We start from the raw sequence: 26,786 nt of genomic DNA on the forward strand, positions 1-26,786 counted from the left end.
AAGCCAGCTTGCTTTCAAGCATTACTAATTATTTTTTAAATTTACAACCATGATACTGCCCCACGGATGTGGCTTACGCAGGGCGTTGTGGCATTTGCACTATGAATGACTACATGTGCTTGTCACTGAACCGAATTCCCTCATCGGCATCACCGAAGCATGTGTTGCTTATCACACATAACGTTCGTATATGGTACCAAGGCAGTCAGGTTTGCAGGGTAAGTTCTTTCACGCATTATCACTCTCGATCAGCATTTGGCACAAACATATTCTTCACTACTTTTCGTTTGCATTTCGACATTAAACATCCAATTTTTATTGCCAAATGGCATAGATGTCGAGGCCACCATGTGACCATAATGGTTTGTCGCAAGGCCTCTAATGTAGATGCGATGCGGTAACTCATGCATCGCAGTGTAGCTTTTGTATAAAATTGGCTCCTGTTATTTCAGCCCCTTTTCAGATTCAGATTTATTACAGCAATGTGCTACTTTTTAACACGTACAGAATAAATAGCATGATAGGGTGTCCCAAAGTTAAGAACTGTCGGGGGGGAGGTCACCCTAATAAAATATATAGATAATGTTAAATTTTAACATGCAGCAGTCAATTGCTTACAGATCCAATACATAATTTAAACAGCATTTTATACAATGAAGCATTGGACTATACAGAACCAACGTGAGCAAAATGGCATTAGACCATTTTTCTAATGTTGGACCTTGACCTTGTGCTAGTACATGGAGCACCAGGTGAGAAAATATTAGCATTCAACAAAAGCACAGTAACATTCTTACAAGATGGGTGCTTCAAATGACTTTAAACGGAATGTTCTTACACTCAAATACAACTTGTGTGCCGCTACAATGTTCCTCCCATGCAAGGCAAAGCCCATGCAAAGCTTTTACATTTGCATCTTGCATGTACTTGCACCAGCATAATCGACGCCGGGTGACCGACAGCAAAACGCATGTGGTTTATTGGCTGCGGCGACGCTGGAAGGTATAATAATGAACACACATTGGCTTCTTGAAGGATAGGTATGAAGATATGCAACTAATAAATCCCCAATGAAACACAAACATGAGTTCGCAGGTGTGCTAACAACGCTCGCACATTACCCCACATGAATGAAGCAGAATGCAGGCCGGAATGGCGCAATAATTGACGACTGCAAGGACTCCCGATATCCACATATGGAGTTACTAAAACCCAGGCTATTTACCCAGCTGCCACTTCCCTTTAAAGCTGGCCTGGACACGAATTTTTGGTTGTGGCGCTCAGTGTTTTGGAGCAGCTCAGGCACAATATGAGGCATTTTTATGGTTCTTACACATATTTAAGAACAGTCCAAGCAGTGTGAAATGACACTGACAAAGGGCAAAGAAAACATACTGAACAAATGCTGCACTATCAACTGATGTTTACTGAAGCAAAACAATAAATACACCAAAAAATGGGGGAGGGGTTCAGCAAGTCGCTAATGCAGCACTCCGACACAATTGGCGCAGCTGTACCACCCCCATACATGATCGTATACCACCAGGTAATCATAGCCCTTGTTCCGACTGCCTATATATATATATATATATATATATATATATATATATATATATATATATATATATATATATATATATATATATATATATATAGGCTATTTTATCTGCAGCCTATAAAGGTGTGAAAGTATTTTGTGATGCTGCTACAGTTAAAACTTGGTATACTGAAGTCGGTAAAATCAACAATATGCTTTGTTATATCGGCAGTTCTTTATACCGAAATTCAATCTTTTATACAGTCGCCGATGAAATTTTCTTGCACGGAAGGGGCCGCAAAATTTTCAGTATTATCAGGTAATCAGACAAAGTAAATTCGAATGAGAAAAAAAAAATCTGTTTAATTTGAGAGCCAGTGACGAAAGATAGTTTCTAGCCACGCTGACGATATCTTCACATCAGTGGTACGAAGCAAAGCCAGCCACGCTTTCGCATCCACTCCACACACATTCCAAATGCCATCTTTTTCGAATGACAGTCCACAGAGTATATTAAAAACCAATTAATTTATTCCTAGTCCAGATTATACAACGATATACCTTAAATTGACTCATTCTAACCAGGCAAGTCTAGGGCAAATGTCACTAGCATTGCATTTTCAAGTGTCATGCTGACGCTGTGCTCTGTTGCTACTGAGCAATGGAACTGGTAGATGCCTTTTGCAGAATATTAGAGAACAGCCCCTTTTGAGATTATAATCAACGGTTTCGTTAAAGCCAGACTACATAAAGCTCTCTCCAGGAGAAGAAAATAACCACAGCAAGTCAGCAAATAATGAGCCTTTCGTCAATTTGGCACAGATGGAATTTTTTTATGTCTAGCAGTTGAATTGGTGCTACAGTGAATTCTAAGGCTAAAAGATCAGCAGACTTTAGGGATTCCTCCACCTCTGAGCTCACTTACTGCGACAGGAGCAGTCTCACACAGCAGATACTGCCATATTCAGAAGAACTCAATCCCAATCTGAGAATGTTTTCAATGATGGATTCTGAAACTAGAAGTATAGTGATGGCAGTTACACAAATGTGTTATGCACAGATTACAAACTTTGGCCTAGTGAATTATGTACCGGCTGCAGAGAAGGCAACAGAAATTCGTTTATTTTTTTGGTAAATTGACTCCTATGGACTTGGTTGCAAACGATAATCAGGAAATTATGGCAATTATAGTGCTTCTTTTTTTTCTTTTTACACTTCAGGCTGCAACGTCATTATGCTGAGTAATTCACATGTATGTAAGTAAACAACCTTAGATGTCTTAGAGTTAATAGCAATGGCATGCATTAAAATTTTGAGAGGCAAACAATGTCACCTCCTTACACAGGCCAACTAATTTGACAGCTCATAAGTTTGAGTCAATACCGAAAGATCAAAAGGTAAGCATACCGAGTTCCGTAGGCCTTTCTTTGACAGGTCAACAAGCTTTTTGTTTTGGGCCCACTCGCTCTCACATTCCATTATAGCTTTCTGAAATAAGGAGAGGATAATGTATTTAAAACAATTCAGTGTTCAAACTTGTGCAACCACAGCTATCACATGCAAAAGAGCTGCTGTAAAGTGTTTTCAATGTTAGGTATTTTTGCATGCAGAGTTTTCACACATTTGTGCACCTTTGACTAACCTTGAAGTACATTGGTGCCAAGTTTCCAACATCCATGGGCACTGGTATGCACTCTATGACTGCGTGTGGGTGATGACGGAACGCAACAGCTGTCTCCATAAAGACAGTGTCCTTTCCCATCTCCTCAAACATCTTTGTCAAACCTTTTCTAAACACCTAGACAAAAAAAAAAGTTGGAATAGTGAATGTGCAACATAAAAGCAGGGCTGTTGCAATGTTAAAGATTGACGCAGATGGTGTCACAAGGAAAAGTGAAGGCTTCATTGTGACCTATCTATAGTCGAAACAGCACAAAAGTGCCTTACTACCCTAGTACCCTTGGGAGATATGTATCACGTTCCACACTGCAGCTACTTTCATGGAGGGCACACATACAGGGTTCACTATCCAAATTATTTAGAAAGCTAACAGAAAAGGTTAAACAGTAACCCGCTTTTTTATTTTAATTTTAAATTTAAAAAAAGATTTTCCTCTTATCGCTGTTTTGTTCACGCACAAATTTCACCTAAGATAAAATATTTAGGTGCTCATATAATTCAACACAACACATGGCACCGTTGGTTCCTTAATTCGTCTGGAAAACATGAAAAATAATTGTCATACAAGCATAACTGAGCTGTTGTGTAATCACAGACGGTTTCATCTGTTTGGCAACTGAAGAAAATAGCATAAGTACAACATGCGACCAGGAAACTTCGTGGACCAAGCTGTTTTACGTTTCATGCTTTAATAATGTGAAACTGTTTCGTGGTCTCAAAAGGCAAGAAGAAAAAAATTCTTTCATGTATTAAGCTGGTCAGTCTTTGTGTGCAGGTGCAGGCTTCCAAGCGAGCAGTTCGAATCTCGTTTCTGCCCACATCCCAGACAAAAATTTATTTCTGCTTCTAATAGCAGCGACAAACACCAGGTTTCTGGCAAAAATCTACGGCCACAAAACTGAGACTGCAAGTTTAATAAATTCTTTTGTTGTTAAATACATCGTCAAAAAGGCAAACGAACAATAAGTATGCAGAAAGTGTGACCTTCAAAGCTAATACCAAAATCTCACATTAACTACTTGAAATCAGATGGAAAAAAAAATGGATAAACTGCTATTTGCAAAAATTTGTCAACATACCTGCACCTCAAGCCACACATCTTCATCAAGCAATGTTCCGCACGCAACGTGTGCTTGTGGAACAATCAAACAGTGGCCCTCAGTCAGTGACTGATACGGTGGTAAACATAAGTAGGCCTGGAAAGTAAATGAAGAATGGTACGAAATGAAAATTAAAACAACCTTTCATGCAACGCTTCTTCCAATGGCTTCCATCTAATTTATACTAAGTGGATACTTTTTCATTCACCGGGTAAGAAAGAGCAGCTATGAAACTTGCAAACATCCTTATAGTTTTATTCACAAATATTGCTTTGCAGCTCTATGAGCATATATTTGTGCACAGCATTATAGTAGTTTGCATATCAGTGTGTGTTACGCAAATAAAACTGCAGCAAGTGGCCACCACTGAACTATCAGTGTTGACGGCAAGTTTCAGTGTTCAACTCTGTAAGTCAACTAAAACATCAGCCACTCCACAGGGAACATGAACATTAAATGTTATCAAGAAGTTGTACACATAAATCTTTTGTGTAAAGACTTCCTCTGTTTGTAAGTCATACCAATGATTATAGCCCAAGTCATACCACTTTGGCTATAAGAGATGCCATAGTTGAGGAATCCTGGTTAATTTTGACCATCTGGGGTTCTTTGATGTGCACCTAAATATAAGTGCACAAGTGTTTTTTGCATTTCACCCCCATCAAACTTGGATACCACGACTGGGAATCAACCCTGTAACCTTGTGCTCAGTAGCACAATGCCACAGCCACTGAGCCAGGGTTCCAAACAACTGCAATCTCATTAATGTGCTGCTGTGCTGGCTAGGAAGGCCATGTTGGCCACTCGTTGTGGTGGTGCCACCTCGCTTGCTAGTTAACAACAACCCGTTCTTTTCTATGCTTTCTTTTGGTGCTATGGACCTCCCAATAGAAAATTTGTAGGACCACAACATTCGTATGGGGACAGATTACCAGCGAAGCTGCGTAGGCTACATACATGTGCTGCATACAATATGAAATCATACATCTTTTTCATACAGCACCACACTACACCAACACAAGTGCCGCCGCAGTCACCGCACCTCCCATGCATCTGCCACAACTGCTGCTGCAGATGTGCCGGCATCTCCAACGTGCGTGACATTATAACGACAGAAGCCCAGGCCATGTGCAAAGGTGCCATCGCCACACTCCTTACCCCGCTCCCCTACCAGTCTCCATTGCTGTAGTGCCGTCGCCACACTCTTTCCCTCTCCCCTACCTGTCTGCATTCCAGAAGCTCCGGCACCTTTGATGCACATGACATTAACCACAGAAGCCTAGGCGACGTGCACAGGCGCCGTCGCCACACTCTTTAGCCTTCTCCCCCTACCCTTTTCCTTTATTGCAGCGCTGTCACCACATTCATCCCCCTCTCTCCTACCCGTCCCCATTGCTGCAGCACTGTTGCCACACTCTTTCCCTCTCTCTCCCAAATGGTCGGCTGTGTGCGCATTCCTGTCTGTGATACGGATGCAAAGCCGCCCAGGGTACCTCCTCAGGGAACGCGTGGGGGGTGCATATGGGAGCTAGAGGTACACAGCTGTGCTGTAAAAGCACTGCATGCATGAGAAATATAAACAAAAGCCCAAAAAAACAACCACTCAGCCTACCAGGAAATTCACGTCAACAGAGCTTCCCTAAAGGGAAATTAACTTATAAACTAGCAATGTTATTCTGATATTATAGTGCAGTTTTGGCACAACACAGCTTTCCTACAATGCAGGACAGAGAATTAAATGCTACAAGCACATTGTCATGTGCATGAGTGCATAGTTTTCTTTTTGACCCCTCAGGTGGTGAATTCAGGTGGCCCCTCACGTGAATTCCTCGTGCACATATTTTTTCAGTAACTACCATATTGTGGTTATTTCAAGAAGTAACTTGAGCCTTTGCATAATAAAAAGAGCAATGATAGCAGCAAGCCACCGTGTCACATGCATTATCCAGAAACAACAGAATTCACATTAACTCCTGCAGACAGCAGTAAGTACAGTGAAAGCTCGTTAATTCGAACTTCAATAATTCAAATTTATGGATAATTCGAACTGTACGATTTGGTCCGGCCAAGCTCCACAGAAGTCTATGTATAAAAAAGTCCGTTAATTCGAACGCGAGAAGGTTTCCTCACGGATAATTCGAACTACGCTCGCCTGGCACACGGCCACAGAAGCGCGCCTACTGCCTACACACAAGGCTGTATTGCCTCGGAAACGGAGAGAACGGCGAGAGAAGGCAAAATCGGAGAAAAATCTAATCGACGCGGGGTCAGCCAAAAGGCAGCGGCGGCTGCCGCCTCTCCGTTCAACGTAACCTCCGAGACTTCTTGCCCGTTGCGAATCTCGGAGCCTTTGCAAATCTTATACAGCTGCTAATGTTGTGCGGAGATGGCACGGCAAGCTCCAAAACACAGTGAATCAAGTACGTCGCAGCTGCGCTTGCAATCAAGAACCAACGAATCAGGGCCTTCGCCACCTTCACATGTTCAGCGTCTTTGTCTCGGAAGTCTTAATCGGTTGTGGACCTCTGTTTTCAGCTTAGGAAGTATCGGCCGTCGCGATTCATTCTGATGGTGTTAAGCCTCGGCTAACGTTCGTTTCGGTGGATATCGGTGGTGTGGCACAGTCGGACCCAGAGCTTCGACTTGGAAGATGGCGTGTGCCGCGGCAGACGCCATCACTTTTTGACACGCCAAATTTTTTGCATGCCCTACTGCTTCCAAATCGCAGTGTACAGTTGCCCTCCTTCACTTTCGTTAGTTTGAACTTTCGTTAATTCGAACTGAAGCGGCTTCCCCTTGTGGTTCGAATTAACGAGCTTTTACTGTATATGAAATCAATGAAATTAAGGTTGGTGTTAGCAGGAACACAAGTGAAGCAAGAAAAATGCAAAATTGCATGTTGCTGCAGTCTTCCTTAAGGACTTATTTTGTTCAGCATAGCTTTTTCATAAGTTGACTAGATTAGGCACCTTAATTTAATCTCCTACAGACTCAATGTGCTTCCACAATTTCTTTTACTTCTTTCATGTTGAATTTTTTTGCCCTTTTCCTATCCTCCTCCTTCTAAGGTTATTTTGTATATGATTCCTTATCACACAGAGTTTAGTGTACAGGCAGTTATCTACATGCCAGCAGAAGTGTGGGTCACTGTCAAAGAGCGCTACATTTTGTGGCTTCTGATAAAGCGAACAGATCTGCAATGATAAACTACATCTGTCTGGCTGCATTTAGTGATGCTAGCACCTACACTTACGCAGTCGGGCACCTTTCCAGCCCCAACGACAAAAAAGTAGCAAAGTGGTCAGTGACCATGCCAGCTCAACTCAAGACAGGTATGCTCTCCCAAATCTGCCATCAAGTGGTAGATAGAAGTGAAGTGTTATCACAATGAGCTTCACAACCAGATCACTGTTTGTTTTTATAAACACTGACACTATTACTACACAAAGATTTCTCTGAAACAGGATGTTTGGCTTTTTCATTTATTATTAGAGGATGAAACAAAAACACTATCCATGGAGGACAGCTTTTCTTATGAATCAGCCTTGCCAGCACAAGAAATAGTCGTCCAAATGCCATGTCCAATAATTTTACTACCATATTGTGGTTATTTCAAGAAGTGTTGTAGAGCCAAGGACAAAGGATTTCAACAAAGGGAAATACCTTCACCAACTAGACTTGTTTTCAGGGAGAAAATGTGACAAAATCTGATTGGTGAGCTGAACTCTCGCTACTAACACAGCCATAGCTAAGCAACTGTGAAGCTCCATATGGAACTGAAAATGTGCAACTCACCCTTATGCCTATGGCAATGATCAGGTGTTTCTTCATTTCATGGCTGTCGAGGCAGTATTTACATTTCTCCAATGCTTTAGACATGTGCTTATGCTCTGTCAAGAAAAATGAAACAATGGTATTTTAGATTAGTTTTCAAGCACGCTAATGTAATGCATATACTTCCTCTGATAACAAAGCTGCTATACCGCCAACTTCATTATTTCAATGTCATTAAACTTTTGCCTTAAAATCTAAGGCTTCAACTGGGACTAGTTGGTATGACATTGTTCTGCTTACTGCGCTATGCTGTTGCACAGTTATACAACGTACACATGTGTCAATTCCTTTTTAGTTTCTTTTTTGTCCTTTGTGTAACAGTATAACGAAGTAAACAGAACAACTCAAAATCTAATTGCATTCAAATATTGCAATGGGCACAGAAAGAAAGCCCATCATTTGAATGTTAGAATAGTAGATGTCAATGAAACAAGTCAATCAATTCAAAACTGAAATATTAAGTGTTGTTTAAAGTGAATGAGAGAAAATCAGTTGCAGGCAACACCTTGCCTGTGCCGAATAGGCAGTCAACGTTTGATTCCAAATACAGTAGAACCTCGTTCATACACTTTGGAAAGAAAATGCGAGAAAGAACTTACCAACCGTGAGATGTATGACCCAAAGTCACAAAAGAATTTGGCAGACCAAGATGTAGTCGCTATCTATGTAATGCAAAGTGTGGTGCAAACACTGCAGCATGAGACGCCAATGTGCACCAAGCTGGTGGAGCATGAGCGGCCCAAAATATGAGTTGTTTTTGCCGCTTCAGCAAGCTGACATTCCCATTTTTCAAATTAGCAGCTTCTTTGGATGGCGCATTTTGGTGAGAAGCTTTGACATGCCCACACACGAGACGCTGACGCGACGCGCTCGAGCTGGTGGAGTCAAACAGCCAAAGACAGGCATTGTCATTTTCCCATTTAAGCCAGTAACTATAAACAGAAATGAAATCGAGCTGGTGGTGACGCCATCATATGATGCTGCTAGATCGATACATGATGTTCACTTCGTGCCACCTGCAGCAGGGAATGGTGTTGCGTTTCGGTTGTTGCATATTAAATGAATGCAGTATGCTTCCAACGGCACTGCACCACACGCGCTGTGAAAGAAATAGGTGAAGTTGCTTATTGCCATTGGGTTGGCGGCGGGCGATAGTTGTGAATGCAACGATAGGTGAGGTTATTTGCTGCTGTTGGAAAAGCAAACTGAGTGCATTGCATGGACGCTCGTTACGTACTTTTTACTACTTCCAGTCACACCTGAGCACACACCACACACTTGAGCCCACACCACAACAAAAGTGCCATTGTGCCTGGACAATATGGCCGCTACAGCGAAAAAATACCATGCAACTTCCTCCATACTTTTCTCCTACCGTGTGGAGTGGGTAGGGCCTCACCTCAGCTTTTTCCTTCCTCCATGGTATTCTCAAAAGATTCTCAACTCAAAGTTCTCCCTCCACTCCAACGAATTGAGCACAGTGCCACCCCTTGACTGATGAAGAATCTACACTTTGCAAGATTTGCCTTGGATGATCACAAAGCACACTGACCACTTCTGTCGAGGGGTGACACTGCTATTTGCATTCTTGAGTCAAAGTGGAGTGTTAAATGGCGATACATTCTAGAACATACAAGAAATGTCTTCCTGAGCCAATTGGGAGTGAGAACACGGTGTTTGAACTATAGAATATATACTGAAGCCTGCAGCACCACAAACAGCAGTGTCTGCGTCTTCGACCAAAGACGCAGCAGTGTCTCAAAACACTTGCTGTTCCCTGGGAGAAATGCAAGAACACTCCTGGTACCACCGGTACCGATAGCACCAGGCGCAACAGTACCATATCTATTTTCGTGATCGACGCACATTTTTAGAATGCACTCTTTGATGTTGGCCTACAAAAGAGGCTAGGAACATACCCGATACGGAAGGGTGGGGGTAACTTGCCAAGAAAAACATTTTCTTTAAAGGGGCCCTGAACCACCCCTCGGGCTTGGTGAAATAACATAGTCCGCGGGTAGCATACGCTGTTGTGAACATCTCAGCCAAGTTCTGCAGTCACACACGGTCTGTGGAGCTCGCAAGCGGAGCGCAAAGTCACTTTTTTCTCAAACGCTCTTGTTTCAAAAACCCCATGATCCTCGCTCTTTTCTGTGTGCTTTATTTCGTCATAAAGCACACTCCAATACGCGGCTGCTATTGGTCGCTACGCTCGGCTACACTGCGGCCGCTGCAAGGTGCCGCCACAAGTCCAGTGGCTAAGTGCACTGCGGCTCTCTGAGGACAGCCGCGTTTCGCTTACGTTTAGCGCGGCATAGGCACCAAATCGGAAATTTGAAGTGCGCACGCCGGTGACGTCTCCACTGTAGCCTTCGCAGTGCAAGGCATTGGAGGAGGAAGGGGAGCACAGCTGAGGCCGTGTTTGATTGCCGATAACTCCGCTTCGGCTGAACGCATTGAAGTACTTTTTGCGACAAAGTGGTTCTGGAAAAGCCTATCTTCACTTCAAATGTCTTTTTCCACTTCGGTAAAAAGTGATTCAGGGCCCCTTTAAAGAGTGCATGTCAGAATCTAGTAAGTGCAAGATTACTCACACAAAGCCCTAATTTCTGTAAAATTACACCGCTAGTAAAACTCACTTTCAGCTAAGAAATGTGCGAATTTGCAGAGGCATTTAAGGCTCCCCGAGCAGTTTTTGTAAATGAAGACTTCAAATGAGTCCAACCAGTTTGGCAAGGTGCACCAAAGCCAAACCTCCACAACCTTACAATATTACGTACTGTTTCAATTTCATTACTCATAACACACTGCATTAGAACACTCCTTTAGACATGGAGAAAACTTGTACGCTAATCATGAAAAAAAAAAAGGGAACATGTTACGGCTTGCATACAAGAGCCTGTTCAGATACAGATATACAAAATGGGCAGTAGGACATTATCTTTTGCAGATGTGCAGAAATATTAACCATAAAGGACATCAAAGTACTAGTGGTTATGTTTGACATAAAATATGTGAAAGGGAAAGACTGCCATCAAGAGCAGCACAAAGCCGTGAAGGAAATCCATCTTTTTCCTTTCATGAAACTTTCTCGACCACGTAGATTTCCGCAGAACTGTGTGTGAAAAAGAAAGAAAAATGGTGCTACCTTGAATGGCTTGCATTCTGTCCCTGGCATCTTGCTTTGCAGAAGAATCATGCTCACTTGCTTTGTCCATGGCAGCATCGTCAAAGTCATATTCTTCATTTTTCGAGATTCGTACCTGCGCAGAAACTCTCAGTCATGAGCACGCTCCCAAGAGAAGGCAGAGCCAGCACTCGAGTCGAAGGCAATGGCTGCATGCAGACTACCAGCACAATATCCCCTCACCTTGCCAGCAAGACGTGCAAACTCTGCATTTTGATCTTCAGCTGTGGTCATTTTCTCCCGCTCGAACTGATAACAGAGAAAGAAAAAGGAAATACAACAAATTTTAATGCAGCATAAGAATACATTTGTATGCAGCTTACCAAGTTCTTGAGTGAATGCCGGTCATCATCAGCGAAGTAACGCACCCGTTCACCACCTCTGTCATGTGTAGGAACCTGTGAACGACCAGAGATCAAGTGCAATCCTGCAGTGATAGATAGGCCCAGCAATAGCTGCCATGCATTATGAGACCTTTATTATTTTTGTAGTCAACCTGTAATGACCTTGCTGCACCATTGCCCTCTCACGCACAGCATCCACATTTGTGGATGCAACTTGTTTTTGCCAGTTCTGTCAAGTGATGGCCAAGCAAAGGCAACATACATTGACCTTCAGGTGAATTGAACCCTCTGCAGGCTTAGTGTTCCTTCATTTCACTTCAATGTGCTGCATATTGCAACAGACGAATAGTTTGCTGAAGGCACTAGTACCATGTCTGATGGGACACTCAACATGCCATGTTCCAGCAGAAATGTCTAAACAATAATTTTTCTTTTTTTAAAGCGGTAGAGCTACTCCAGGAACAAACCCCGAAAATGCCTGGTTCCTTAAATTTGACCAACAAGCTCAGTCAAGGTCAAACTGGAACATGAGCAGCACCTGTGTATTTTGCATGAATCCCATCTCGTGCATCACCGAGGGGTGACACCTGCAATGCTACTGACACGCTCATTACGGCAGCCTCCTGGGACGTCTTAAGTGCAACACTAAACCATGCTATCGCTTTCAATGCTTCGCCTTCAGGTAAAACTGACATTTTTCATAATGCATTTAGAGGCTAATAATAAAATTATGCATGAACTTCAAGTCTGTGATTAAGTTATTTATATGCAACACGAGTGACTGTACAATAAATATATATTTAGTTCCTCTCTACTTATGACAACTCGTTAAACATGCACAATGCAATATCCTACCACCTTGTCTTTCTTACAATGGGGTGTCAAGCACCTTGAAGTACAGTTGTGTAAATTTGACACATTTATACAGTCCATCGTAATCTACACCTGAAGGGAATAGAATTAGTAGCTTTTGCACCATTTAACTGGATTTAACTCTAATGAGTTAGGAATTAGCTTATCTGAACCTTGTGATACTAACACATCTCTGCACTACAGTAACCACTTAAGAGGTGTAACTCTTAGTACCTGTGGCTGAGGAAGCTATCACTGCTTAATATACAAAACATTATGTGTATGAAGGTACAAAATGTCTTTGTTGTTCATAGCTTCTGCAACGAAAAATCAGAAACTTCATCTCAATGAATGCTTAACTGCATCACACATCCAGTAAGACACAACAGCCCATTGTCTATATATACCCTATGTGACTTGCACAGCACATGGGAGTACATAATGGGCAAAACAATCTCAGTGAAATACCAGGCCTCTATTCTCCACAAAAACAAAATTGCATAGCATTCACACAAAGCATTCCAGACAATTATGGTCACTGATTCTCTGGAAGGCCCCTGTGCTACAAGCAATAGGAAACTGGAACACACACAGTACAGTGGTCCTTGAATTAACAATTATTTTAACTGCACAAGGACTTGAAGTTTGGCAATTATCAGCCTAGCCACGAAAACAAAAGAAAAATAACCAGTGTAACGTGAACATTTTCTGGTCATACAAGTACTGAATTGCCTGCATTCAGAAAAAAAAAATAAAGATTGCAATTTCAATTTTTGAACAAGGGCAGTTGCAACGTTATTTGAAGGTAAATAACACTGGCAGGCAATAACAGTTGTCATCATGCAGTAGGGAGCACCTTGTGGGGCCTAACAAAGCCCTGACAAAATGTAAGGCTAAGTTTTTTTTGTTATTTATATTTCTCTTATCTGCTGCTGCTATCTATCATATATCAAAATTAAATCGCCTCTTGTCTTTCAGACACAGCTTAGTCATATTCATAAACTGTGAAGCACAACATCATTAAAAGGACCTGCCTCAATGACTCCCTGATGTCTCCAAAACCATGGGATGCGGCACATTCTTGCAATGCTTACACATACACATGCATACACTGAACACAGCACAAGAAAAAAAATTCTGTATACTACGTGTCCCAGGCAAAAATGTGCCATCAGTTGCACGTGCACTCAAAGCCTCAAAGGCAGCCCTCCCGAAGCTAAAAGATGCACATTACAGTAAGTCCCATACCATGGCAACTAATACAGGGTATGAACACTACAGGTAACAGCAGAGTTGATTGATTGCAATGTTTTTGCACTGAGCAAGCTAAGTGGCATGTACAATGGGTTAACAGTAAAATACATCAAAGCAGAAAGAAAAAAAAAGAGAATAGTCATCAAGCTTATCATATGTCAGGCCCACCTAAGCATGATCTTTGTCAATTTCATTGTGCTATGCTGACGACTGCCACAAGGAGGTACATAAGATAAAAGGCATCAGAATAAAACAATAACAGTTTCACAAGGCAGCACAAGCACATGGTAATACACATACCTTTGCTTTCTTCCTTGATGGCCCACCCACTTCAGATGGCTCCGAAAGTGGATGTGCGAAGCCACGATTGTCAGTCTTAGTGAGGATGACCACTTCCTCACGCGTGCCACGCTGTGCCCCATCAGGACAGGTGGAAGCACCTGCAAACTCCCTTGCTTTCCTAGCTTCCTCAATTTCTTTCTTCAGTTTATCGTAGAGAGCTGTGTTTCCAAGCATCTCGGCCTTTATGAGTTTTGCACCTAATGCATTTAGCTCTTTGTCCGAGAGCAGTTTAGGGGCAACAGGCTCCTCTCTCTGGGTACCTGAACCAGGCTCATTTTCCTGTTTCAGCAGCTTGGATGGGTTGGACTTCTCTCCTTGCCTCGAAGTTAGGTGTTTTTCCTGCAAGGAATTCCTGCCCTTGTTGCTGACGTCAGGCTTCTGCGCATCTTGTCTGTCTATGAAAAGAATGGATACAGCATGTTCGCCCTGCGAGTTCAGTGAACGCGAAAACCCAGAACAATCTGCACAGTATGGTTAAAGACTGACTTAGGTGGCACATGTTGGAAAACCTGAACAGATAGAGCAGACACAGCATTAAAGAAAAGGACATCACGAAAGCTTTCCCATTTTCCGTCTGTGTTGCACTTGTTAAAGGAGCACTGGCATGACATTTTCAACTTGACATGTTTATTTTTGTAGTAAACGAAGGTACAAACTCTTTAAATACAAGAAAAAATATTGGCAAGCGTCAAAGCACTCCAAACAATTTACTGTAATATTTGTTTCTATGAACCAGCTTTCATTTCGGTACCTAGGAGTGGGGCACATTATGATTAATGTCTAATGTCTACTGCTCCGTTCTTGAGATTGCTGTGGCTTCCAAACACAAGCACCAGGAATAAGAAATATGTGCAGAACTCTTATTTTTATGAGCAACATCATCATATCTAGCCTTAATGCTACACGACGTCGGAGAATGTTGCACTGTCACATGACCTCACGATAATGTTGATGATGCCAGGTCCAGTGCTTTGAGACCAACTTTAGCATTAAATTAAGATATAAATGTTTCCCAACTTTCACAATTGCTAAGTGCGATCTTTTTAGCTGTGAGAAGAGTGCGATGGAGCTTATCGAATTTTGAACATATATGTCAGCGTGCTTTAGACTGGCTCAAGCTTTTCGACATGTACGATTCATCAGAAGTTTCAAAGCAACTCTGCAGCTGGCAAGATCTGTTGTCTGACCCCTCTGACTTGCTCCGGTAGCATAGTTGGTACTCTGAAACTCTGAAAATTAAAAAGCACTGCTTCCCTCAATCTCTGTGGCTTTGCAGCAATGAAATCTCTGCACAGATGTGGTACACAGCTTGATGAAAGGTTTCTTGCATGTGTAGTGGCTTTGTAACTTTTGAAAAAAAATTTTAAGCAACCTTCTATGTTTCATGAAGGAGAAATATAACCTTTTGGTTCCTTGAAAAATTCTTTTCTCATCCAGCTGGGCTTTGAAGACGATGATGATGATGAGTGCTCTCTTCTGTGCTGATGTTTGCCAGTGTGGCTGTCCTGATCAGCATCGTCATCATCACCTGGTCGCTGAAATCTTCTTCTTTCCTCGGACCGCTTCTTCGAGCCTGATGATAGACTGTCTCTGTCTGAATATCAAAGATTAGCTGAGTGACTATATCAATCTGGACTTGAGGGTATCATTCCTTTAAAAAGAAGAAAAGCATACTTACGTTTTGCGTGATAATGCGATGGTCTCTCCATCTCCTCATCTGAGCCTGGTCTTTGCATTGCCCTGTTGAGGGATGGTCTTTCCGTCTCCTCATCCGAGCCTGGTTTTTGCATTCTTCCATATCTTCTGGACAACTCATGTCTTCTATGATGCCTTTCACCACTTGGATTAGCCCTTGACTCAGCTTCTGCAATCATGCTCTCCAATTTCTCTAAAGACTAAAACAAAATGAAAGGTAAGAAAACAGTTACTTTTCTAGCAATCCGTTTCCTCTACTCAGTCACAAACTGTTCTCTACACTCTAGAGGAACACGAACGGATAAGAAGTTACATGTTTCCCTATGTCTACAATAACCAAAAGGCAACTCTTTAGTAGTGACAAATTGCCAAAATATCAATGACCAGGTCACGATTGTACAGTGAAGAGCATGACATGACATTGCCTGGCTAAAGCATAATGACATCAGAATTTGTCTGTTGCCAGTACACAGTCATAAATAAATATACTCTCCCTTAGTACCATGTTAACTCTTACAATATTTCTCTTTAACTTTCAAGCAACAAGAGTCCCAGAGACTGAGCAGCATACATGACAGCACTGCCACACAGATAAATGTAACTTTAGGGTCTGTAGAATACACAAAGAATTAGGAGCAGAAACGGAAAGATACATTCCTGACTGAAAAAAATTTGACGCATTAAATTACAGCTATAAGATTCACAACGCCATGTTGTTACTCGGTGTGTACACGTGCTTTCCTTGCTGTGTGACTTTCTATGTTCATTTAAAATTAACCTTCATTTTAACGGTCAGTCCTGCTGAACTATATAAGCACAAATGCTGATCTTTTCACTTCCATCAAAATTTTCTTGGATGTTACACTATTAACACCAATCGTAAAAAAAAAAGCCATTGATGTGCAACTAAAATTCAGGAATGTTCTGGCAATAGACTTGTTTACTGACCCCATAGCGCTCAGCTGCAATTTCCTCCACCGATCGACCTTCATCAGCAGCTTGTTCGCGTATCCTCTGGTAGGCACGCTTCAGCCACTTAAGGCCACCATCACCAACTGCAGATGTGGCTAGTGTTGGCTCAACTGGCTTAGCTTCATCTTCCTTGGGCAGTCCAATCCCACCTTCTTTCCAGTATGGGTTTAACTCTCGCTCATGTTGGCCAGGCTAAAACAAAACAACATATTACCAATGAGAGTCGCAACCTTAAGAGGATATATGCTCTCACATGCCAGCAATAGGACTATAAGTCGTGTGCAGTGAATTCCTACTTACATTTCTGAAGCATGTAAACAAATGTACACCAGTTTCAGTTAAACACTGCACTGCATCATGGAACATAACCATGCCTGCTCAAAGAATGCTACAGCACATACCAGCACTTGCATCTATTAACAGGTCCTTAGTGCCTGCTTTCTGTTAAGCTCACCTGACATACGTGGTGGTGCACTTCTGTTGTGATTCATGAACACCACACAATATCACATACTTGATTTTCATTTGCTGAAACAATTTTTAAGTTTTCCGAATATATTATGGTTGATAACTGTCCTGTGAACCAGAATGTATGATGAGAGGTATAAATTAGGGGCAAGTTGTCAACCAACACATGTTAGTCAACCACGTCAATGCAAACATACTCTAAGAGCTTACAGTTGCATTTACCAAGCTATATTCTAGCTTTGCGCGATACCAGCGGCAATGCAATTACGTTTACGATGTCATGGGCGTTAAGATGCGAGTGTGTGGCATACCATATGCCCAGCAGGAGCCAGTCAACATCAGACACCAGTCAGGTAGTTTCACTACAATTACACACCCACCTGATCAATGGTCCTCAAGGTCTTTTCCCGCTGCCTGGACCCGCCTGGCCTCTCGCCTCTTCTCTGCGCTCTGTGATCCTTTGCTGATATTGTCGGAATGACATCTTCGAAGTTCATCCACGCGTCCCTCTGAGTGAATCATGGAAAGCGTTCTGCTTGATTGCATGTCAAGCATCGACGCTAGAAAACTTCTGAACGATCAACAGAATTACACAATTCGCTTGTCAGTTCCTCACGTGTCTAGAAAATTCGAGGACAGTAATTCGATCGCTTGTTACCTGAACAGTCCTCGGTGGGTCGTCTGCACTTCTCTCCGGCTCTTCGGTAGAACGCAATTTAGACGGCGCCTCGGACCATTCATCGCTGCTACTGCCGCTGCTGCTGTTGGAATCCTAAAGACATGCAACCAAACTCGGCTTCAGTTTGCGATTTATCACAAATGTCGCGTGCAATAAACCCACCGATTGCCTATAAGCTTTCTTTGCCTTTGAAGAGTGCTTCTTGTGCTTGTGCCTCCCCTTCTTTTTCTTAACCTGTAAACAATACAGGCGAGTGAAAACAAACATTTCCAGTATCGGTATTCACACTTGACAACCTACCTGGGGAAAAGAATCCATTATCTTCTCAGTAGCTTATTATTTCAATATAACCAACTAATACCGGTCTTGATGCAATTGTCGCATCAGTGAGGGCCAACTGATAGTGTGTTTGCATGTAGCCCCGGAACATCGATACATATGTTAAAATTGACGCTTGCGGCAAGAGCAGAAATGCAAATACTACGACGCTAGTTTAATGTTTAATCGCCGTGCGTCAATGCGCTGTTCCCGCACGATTCGCGATTCGGAGGTGGATGTCTCTTGTTGGCTTGTGATGTCCACATTGTCCACATCGCACCGACTGCACCGACCAATGCTCCGAGCGGCGCAGAGGCTTGCTTGTGGTAATAAAACAGACCAGAAAGACATACACAAGCATTTACTGTGTTTATTATTATTAATTACTGTCCACAATAGCTTTGAGAGCGATTTCATTTTTTTATTGCCTCCGAGATTTCAGCGCAGAGCTTCACGTCCCAGTCTCAAAGGCCGTTTCCTGAAGCGTGATTCATGAGCGCCAAATTTAAACCAGGCAAAACAAGAAACAAACGCCAATAAATTTACGATGGCAATCGCTTCCTGGCTACGCCTCACCATAGGCACAAAGTCACAAAGAAACACTCGTATGAATTCCTCAGAAAGAAAACTAACAGCTGAAGAAAATTTTGTTCCAATCCATCAATAAAAACTGGCATCACCACGTTTTCGGGGAAGTCGGACGCTGCTAAAGAGCTAACAGGAGGCTGAGCTTGCACCGTGAAAGAAAGACTGTAAAACGATCGATAGATGTAGAAGCGCGGGAATATTAATGTGTCAGCATTCTAAGGGTAATTCATGGGCTTTCTGGGGGCTATCTGTCCAACTATGGATGCTTCTATGTGATCGTTTTCCCGCCAACCTAGGTCACTATATAGTTAGAGCATCGGGCTGCTGTGCTGAGGGAACAGGGTTCGAAACCAACCATCGGACCAACTTGAGTGACTGGGTATATGCACATATGTGCCGCTCTTCAATGAACCTCTTTCCTGCCAACATGGGTCGCCGTATACGCATATACGGGGCTGGATATGTACCACGCTTCAATGAAACTCTTTGACGCCGATTTGGAGCACGGGGCAACCGGTCTGTATTGGTCTTTAACGAACACCTCTTTGATGCCAACTTGGGTAGGTACCTGTGTGCCGCTCTACAATGGTAGAAAAAGATACTTTAAATTTCTCCGATACTGGCAGGAATCGAGTCCACGTCACACGGTTCCTCATGCAAGGACAGCAACCCAACGCTTTAGCAGGCTGCACCACAAATGCAGCGGGTATGTGCCGCTGTTCTATGGACGTCTTCCATGCCAACGCTATTCAGCGAGCTGCGAAATCAATGCACTAAGTATGTGGCACTCTTCAATGAACATCTCGCCGACTTGGCTCACTATGTTATACTGTATGTGCTGCAAGTGAGGGGAACTATTATCAGCGGTCGCACGCACCGGCTCGCCACGCTTTCCTCTTGGAGGCCACGCGCTGATTTATCGGCAGCGCCACTGGTTACAGCCGTAGTTGGCCGTAGTTGTGCCTAACGTCTTTTGAGCTGATGACCCGGCCGATCTTAAATGGACCCTGAAATACTTTTAGAACATAGTAAAACAAAGCGTTGCCGATATGTTAACGATGCTCCGGTGGACAAGTGAGCCAAGTATCATTGTAGTGCATGGAGCATGGAAGTAACAATGTCGTGTCAAAAGCAGTGAACAGACGCTTGCTCTCGCATCCGAAATGTCGTCATCGGAAGCTGATCGAAACAGTTGGCCGACCAACGCTATTGGCTGAATTCGTGATCGCGAGAACATTCTCATGTAATAAATAATTGCTAACTTTTAGTTAAATAAATGGAAGTTATATATATGTCTACAATCTCAAAAAGACAGAAAAGACCCATAATCTTCGCACTTTGAGTAGTTGCGTCTACTGCTCGTGTCCTCCGAGATGGCAACGGCGTGCTGTGTAGAGCAGTCCACTGCGGCCGCCTCTAGAGTTGGTAACTCTAGCCGCCTCTGGGTGCCGCGACAAGCCCTTTCGCCGAAGGGTGCCTCGAAGCCTGACTTTAGGGTTCCTCAATGCCGCGCTTCTCGCTGGAGGCGGCGTTGACATCGAGAAACCCTACGCAGGCTGCGTGACTATTTGTCACTCGAGGCAACTATTATCCCCGCCCCGTTTCAAAGGGGATGCCAATAAATCGTCGTCATCACCTGCCTGGCTTGTTAACGAGGCGTCCTGTTTTGCCGCCGCGACACTGAAGTTTTGGCCGGGGCGTTTCTCCGCTGTGTAGCTTCCAGCGCGCGAGTGGAGACGAAAAAAGAGAGAAAGCCGGGCACCGGTGCGATAACTCGGCTTATAGTTGAAGGATTCGAACAATTTTTGCGGCATGAGATTCATGGGACGACGTGCTTTAATAGTGGGGCCATTCGATGATCAGTTAGAAAAATGTTTCGGGGCCCCTTTAATGGCATGCAGACACGCCCACAAACATACATACACACACAAAAAAAGACGAATTCGTGCTAGCTACCTATAATGCGTGCAATTGGTAGCATTCTTCATGCCTTTTGCTCAATCTTCTGATGTTGCTGCCGTTATTCACGAAGTTTCGTGACGTTGCGTATGCTCCGAAACATGCGGATGCCTCTTTTGCTTATTTCGTTTCCCCACACAATTATGCCAATAACTATATGTGGTCCTTGCAGGAACTTAGTTTTAGACGCGATAATCCGCATACACGAAGTGGCATCAGTTCTGACTGTTTCTACGCGAGAGTTAATAGTTATTTTGCGTATGAGTTGTTGGCAGACGGAAGTGGAGTTAAAAAAGGAGCTACAACTTTTAGTGATATCCGCAACAGTTGGTAACCTCGTTCTGCACATACGTCGTAGATGCCTTTAAAGCTGGCTTCTCTGCAGCAATGCATCCATAGGGAGAACGCTTCTCTTGTTCCCTTCATTTCGTACACAGCACCCAACATAGGCATATATGTGCGCGTGTAACCGACAATGTTACCACTAGCAGCGGCAAAATGTCTTTGTCAGGAAATAAAGGCACGTATGTGAGCCGGCACGGTGCCCGAGATGGCAAGCAACACCTTTAAAGCTAACTTCTCCGCAGTAAGATGTTTTGTGGGAAGAAGTCCGCTTCATTTTGTCTGCGCTTATTTCGTATGTGCGTAACAAAGAATTCCATGTGGTCAAAGTAATCCGGGTAAAGACCGGTGCTAAAGATGGGCAAATGAGGCGGACCCCACTCCCACTAATATTTTCGTCCCTCGTCGACCCCCTCCCACCACCAAGGAGTACCAACAGATTCAGACTGCGTGAGCCTAGAAACGTAATGGCCGGGGAAAAAACTCGGAAAGATGGGGCGAGGGGACTTTTCTTTGTTTAGTTCTTTTGTTCAACACAGAGAATGTGTAAAAAGAAAGCATTAAGATTTCAACACACAGTTATTCTTACCATTCTTTGCTGTGAAGCATACGATTCTGAAAGGGATGACGGCGACAAGAAAATAGCAACATAGTTTTAAGGTGTCTTTTGCACATGCGTTCAGTTTCATTTTGAAAACATAACTTAGCTTTCAAACGTAGCGGAATACAGGACGCCCTCTCAGTTTGGTCCAGGACTGGCGTCTGGAACTCCACGCAGCCCGTACGTGAAACCATCAACCTAGTGGCAAGGAATTGGCACTAATCAGCCGCTGACGCCGAATTTGTCTAAACGTGGTAAACACAAAGTAGAGGTCACCACTGTGCCGCAAAGGCCCATGGACTAGCCACTGCCTGTGCATGTCGTGCAGCGAAGGCGCTTTTGTTTCCTTAGAGACGCTTTAGTTGACTGTTAAGTGCTGTGTTTTATTGTGTGTGTTAGGTATCTTTCTTGTGAAGTGCACACATTATTTCTTTTCTTCATCCTATTCATCTGGAGTAGCATATGTTAGGCATTGTTATGGCTGCCACCAGTTGTTACGGGTACGGGGTTTCGGCGACCTTCAACAGCGTCTGCTTGGAGCTCGAACCAGATTGACCATCGGAGAGGGTCCGGCAAGAAATACGAGGTGATGTAAAAACAATAACAGAAGTTTAATACATCCTTACAAGTCAGCGATGCGCTCCAAGACAAAAAGCACAGAAACATTCGGCGTGCGTGCTCCTGCACGCAAGGGTGGAGAAGGTGCTTTCCATTGCGTCTAGCTTCCCTTCTTATAACCTACAGCATCCGGGCAACCTCATTCTCTCTTGTTCCCTGGTAAATGGCCTTGCCAGCACACTGGTCAGCCCACACAGAGGAATACGGAGAAAAACCACTCCCTGGCGTAGAGGTTGCGAACGGAGGACAACAGAGGAGAATAGGATTTGCACCAGGTGCATAATCCCGTCGTACACACCCGACGGACAAGTTTTTTTCATGTTGACGAGCGTGACGATTAGGCACGCCGTGTCTCAGGCGATTGACATCCGTTCCATTCATTGCCGCACAAACTGAACCGTAACAGCATGCCGCCAAGCAAACCTCTCCAGGATCCATTAAATCTCTCTCTAGCTTCTATAGGCTGTTGCGGATACCTTCGTCACCTGCCAGTTGTGAACTAGACTATTCTTTGGAAATGTTCATAATAAACTTCGCAACAGGCTCACAGGTGAACGTGTTCGAAAACTCGTCTACGTAAAATTCAAGTTCAATGCGGAAGCACGCGCAATTAAAATTTAATTAAATGGTGGGTTTTTACGTGCCAAAACCACAATATGAGGCACGCGGCATAGTGGGCGGGGCTCCGGATTAATTTTGACCAACTGGTATACCTTAACGTGCACCCAATGCACGTTTTTTTTTTTTTTTTTCACTTCGCCCCCATCGAAATGTAGTCGACGTGGCCGGGATGTGATCCCGCCACCTCGTGGTTAGCAGCGCAATGCTAAAGCCACTAAGCAGCCACGGCGAGTAGCCGCCACAGTCGAATACAATGCGAATGTCCAGAGAGAGGGTCTTGGGCACTGAGTGACCTTCTTTCTTAGTTATCAGATTACCAATATGTCGTAGAATACAAGACGCTCATGTTCGCGTTCTCTGTGCAATTATCCCACGTATTTAAGGATAACTATCTTTACTGCCTGAATAATAAATATAAGCTATATTTACTTGACTTTCAAGTTTTCTCAACACTTAGAATATTTTTTTTAAATACAGGAAAGAGACGGTTTTTTTCCTCTCACTCAAAGTTTCAGGAAATGTTGCAAGGCCAGCCCGGCTATTATGCGAAGCGTATGTTTCGAAAAGTGTAGTTTTAAAGCGAAACATTTTTTGCCTCTTCTCCGGGGTTTGGCGTCCGTCGTTGTTTCTTCGCTGAATATATTTATAAATAAGTATACGAAGCTTAAGTGTGCTCCGAATGCAAGCACCAGCAAACGGGATTATGTAAATCTTGTACGCTGACCGTCAAAATAGTGCGCGTAGGGCACCTCTGTCCGGCTTAATTAAAGAAAAGAATTCTGCATAACACTTGAACACATAATGTCAGCTCATCATCATCATCATCTTCTTCTTCTTCTTCTTCTTCTTCTTCTTCTGCATCATCATCATCATCATCATCATCATCATATTTATGTCCACTGCAGGCTGAAGCCCTTTCTCAGCAATCTCCAGTTACTACTGCCTTGCGCCAGCTGACTCCATCTTCTGCCTGCAAGGTCCCAAATTCGAAGCCTCGTCCAGGCCACTCCATTTTGCAGGCTTGGAGAGATACCTAAAGCCAAAAAAAAATAAGAAAAAAAGGACAACCTCGACAAAGTCGAGTATGACTATACTAGTCCCACTGCGCTTCAATAAGACACTTCCTCGCCAGAACCGGAATTGGCCCTGCCTGGTTCAGTATTTCACCACTACCTCCCTCGTGACTCTTACAATGCCGGCTCATACTCATACTTCTTAATCTCATCCGCCCACCTAACTTTCTGCCGCCCCTTGCTACGCTTCCCTTCTCTTGGAATCCAGTCCGTAACCCTTAATGACCATCGGTTATCTTCCCTCCTCGTTACATGTCCTGCCCATGCCCATTTCTTTTTTTTTTATTTCATCTAAGATGTCATTAACTCGCGTTTGTTCCCTCACCCAATCTGCTCTTTTCTTGTCCCTTAACATTACACCTATCATTCTTCTTTCCATAGCTCGTTGTGTCGTCCTCGATTTAAGTAGAACCCTTTTCGTAAGCCTCCAGGTTTCTGCCCCGTAGGTGAGTACTGGTAAGACACAGCTATTATATACTTTTCTCTTGAGGGATAATGGCAACCTGCTGTTCATGATCTGAGAATGCCTGCCAAACGCATCCCAGGCCGTTCTTATTCTTCTGATTATTTCACTCTCAAAATCGGGATCCGCAGTCACTACCTGTCCTAAGTAAATGTATTCCCTTACCACTTCCAGTGCCTCGCTTACCTATCGTAAACTGCTGTTCTCTTCCGAGACTGTTAAACATTACTTTAGTTTTCTGCAGCTTAATTTATAGACGCACCCTTCTGCTTTGCCTCCCCAGGTCAGTGAGCATGCATTGCAGTTGATCCCCTGAGTTACTAAGCAAGGCAATATCATCAGCGAATCGCAAGTTACTAAGGTATTCTCCATTAACTCTTATCCCCAATTCTTCGAAATCCAGGTCTCTGAATACCTCCTGTAAACACGCTGTGAATAGCATTGGATAGATCGTATCTCCCTGCCTGACTCCTTTCTTTATTGGGATTTTCTTGCTTTTTTATGGAGGACTACGGTGGCTGTGGAGCCGCTACAGAAATCTTTCAGTATTTTTACATAACATACGTCTTGTCTACACCCTGATTCCGTAATGCCTCCATGAGTGCTGAGGTTTCGACTGAATCAAATGCTTTCTAGTAATCAATGAAAGCTATATATAAGGGTTGGTTATATTCCACACATTTCTCTATCACCTGATTGATAGTGTGAATATGGTCTATTGTTGAGTAGCCTTTACGGAATCCTGCCTGGTCCTTTGGTTGACGGAAGTCTAAGGTTTTCCTGATTCTATTTGCAATTACCTTAGTAAATACTTTGTAGGCAACGGGCAGTAAGCTGATTGGTCTATAATTTTTCAAGTCTTTGGCGTCTCCTTTCTTATGGATTATGATTATGTTAGCGTTCTTCCAAGATTCCGGTACGCTCGAAGTTATGAGGCATTGCGTATACAGGGTGGCCAGTTTTTCTAGAACAATCTGCCCACCATGCATCCTTCAACAAACCTGCAGTTACCTGATCCTCCCCAGCTGCCTTCCCCCTTTGCATAGTTCCCAAGGCTTTCTTTACTTCTTCGGGCGTTACTTGTGGGATTTAGAATTCCTCTAGACTATTCTCTCTTCCATTAGCGTCATGGGTGCCACTTGTACTGTATAAATCTCTATAGAACGCACTCCTCAGCCGCTTGAACGATCTCATCCATATTAGTAATGATATTGCCGGCTTTGTCTCTTAACGCATACATCTGATTCTTGCCTATTCCTAGTTTCTTCTTCACTGCTTTTATGCTTCCTCCGTTCCTGAGAGCATGTTCAATTCTATCCATATTATACTTCCTTATGTCAGCTGTCTTATTCTTGTTGATTAACTTGGAAAGTTCTTCCAGTTCTATTCTAGCTGTAGGGTTAGAGGCTTTCATACATTGGCGTTTCTTGATCAGATCTTTCGTCTCCTGCGATAGCTTACTGGTATCCTGTCTAACACAGTTACCACCGACTTCAATTGCACACTACTTAGCGATGCCCATAAGATGCCCAATTGGCTCGTACGAATTGACCCAAGATGATGTCATGGTTGGTTTCGAACCCTGTTACCTCAGCACAGCAGACCGACGCGCTAACCATTCGACCACTGACTACCTAGTGACTCACGTAGACAAACCACCTTGTCTTGTCTTGTCTTGTGGCCTCGAGAGTGGCGCGTACCCACTATGGGGGATTGGCCAAGAAGCAGGCGGTTTTCCGTATGGAAAACCGCCACCTCAAACACAACCTCTTCGAAAACACAAACAAACCACCTCTTCCAGTTTCTACCACCTTTTCAAAACACTTTCTCACGCCATGCAAGCGAGAAAACGGTTAGACAAAACCACAAATAGATACCCCCCGGAAAGTGCGTAACGTGCCCAAGGAAAGCTAGCGCATTATTAAATAAATAAATAAATAAATAAATAAATAAATAAATAAATAAATAAATAAATAAATAAATAAAACCAGATAAACGGCGGTGAAAGAAGAAGGTCATACGCACGCGTGGCGCGTTCTTCCTGCCCGAGAGCGCGTGGAATGACTAGCTATAATTGTAGGCCTGCTGTCTTCGTGACTGGCCTGAGGCTGGGCTCCGTGACCTGCACGTCGAATGCGTCGGCCAATTCTGACAAATAGGTGAGCCAGGCCTGTGCAGAGTAGAGGCGGGGAGGCGCGACCGGCAACGGTGCTCGACAATCAGAAAGGAGCGGGCTCCTCGACCGAAGGCTGACAAATC

At 43.4% G+C, this 26,786-nt stretch overlaps 1 protein-coding gene across 1 annotated transcript in view; it reads right to left on the reverse strand.

Moving 5' to 3' along the window:
• LOC135898142 (CWF19-like protein 2) overlaps positions 1–18,523 on the reverse strand; it is a 29,014-nt gene extending 10,491 nt beyond the window's left edge. Inside the window, exons 1-15 of the mRNA XM_065426902.2 lie at positions 18,245–18,523; positions 18,107–18,178; positions 17,924–18,037; positions 17,646–17,774; positions 16,774–16,989; positions 15,809–16,025; positions 15,533–15,724; positions 14,089–14,525; positions 11,662–11,736; positions 11,522–11,587; positions 11,300–11,414; positions 8,113–8,207; positions 4,297–4,413; positions 3,180–3,335; positions 2,945–3,025 (exon numbers count right to left, since the gene is read on the reverse strand). Coding sequence (XP_065282974.1) covers positions 2,945–3,025; positions 3,180–3,335; positions 4,297–4,413; positions 8,113–8,207; positions 11,300–11,414; positions 11,522–11,587; positions 11,662–11,736; positions 14,089–14,525; positions 15,533–15,724; positions 15,809–16,025; positions 16,774–16,989; positions 17,646–17,774; positions 17,924–18,037; positions 18,107–18,178; positions 18,245–18,262 — 2,100 coding nt within the window. The 5' untranslated portion in view covers positions 18,263–18,523. The remainder of the gene's footprint in view (positions 1–2,944; positions 3,026–3,179; positions 3,336–4,296; positions 4,414–8,112; positions 8,208–11,299; positions 11,415–11,521; positions 11,588–11,661; positions 11,737–14,088; positions 14,526–15,532; positions 15,725–15,808; positions 16,026–16,773; positions 16,990–17,645; positions 17,775–17,923; positions 18,038–18,106; positions 18,179–18,244) is intronic.
• Between the last annotated feature and the right edge of the window lie 8,263 nt (positions 18,524–26,786).

The sequence above is a fragment of the Dermacentor albipictus genome, chromosome 3, assembly GCF_038994185.2.
Source record: "Dermacentor albipictus isolate Rhodes 1998 colony chromosome 3, USDA_Dalb.pri_finalv2, whole genome shotgun sequence".
Taxonomy (NCBI): domain Eukaryota; kingdom Metazoa; phylum Arthropoda; class Arachnida; order Ixodida; family Ixodidae; genus Dermacentor; species Dermacentor albipictus.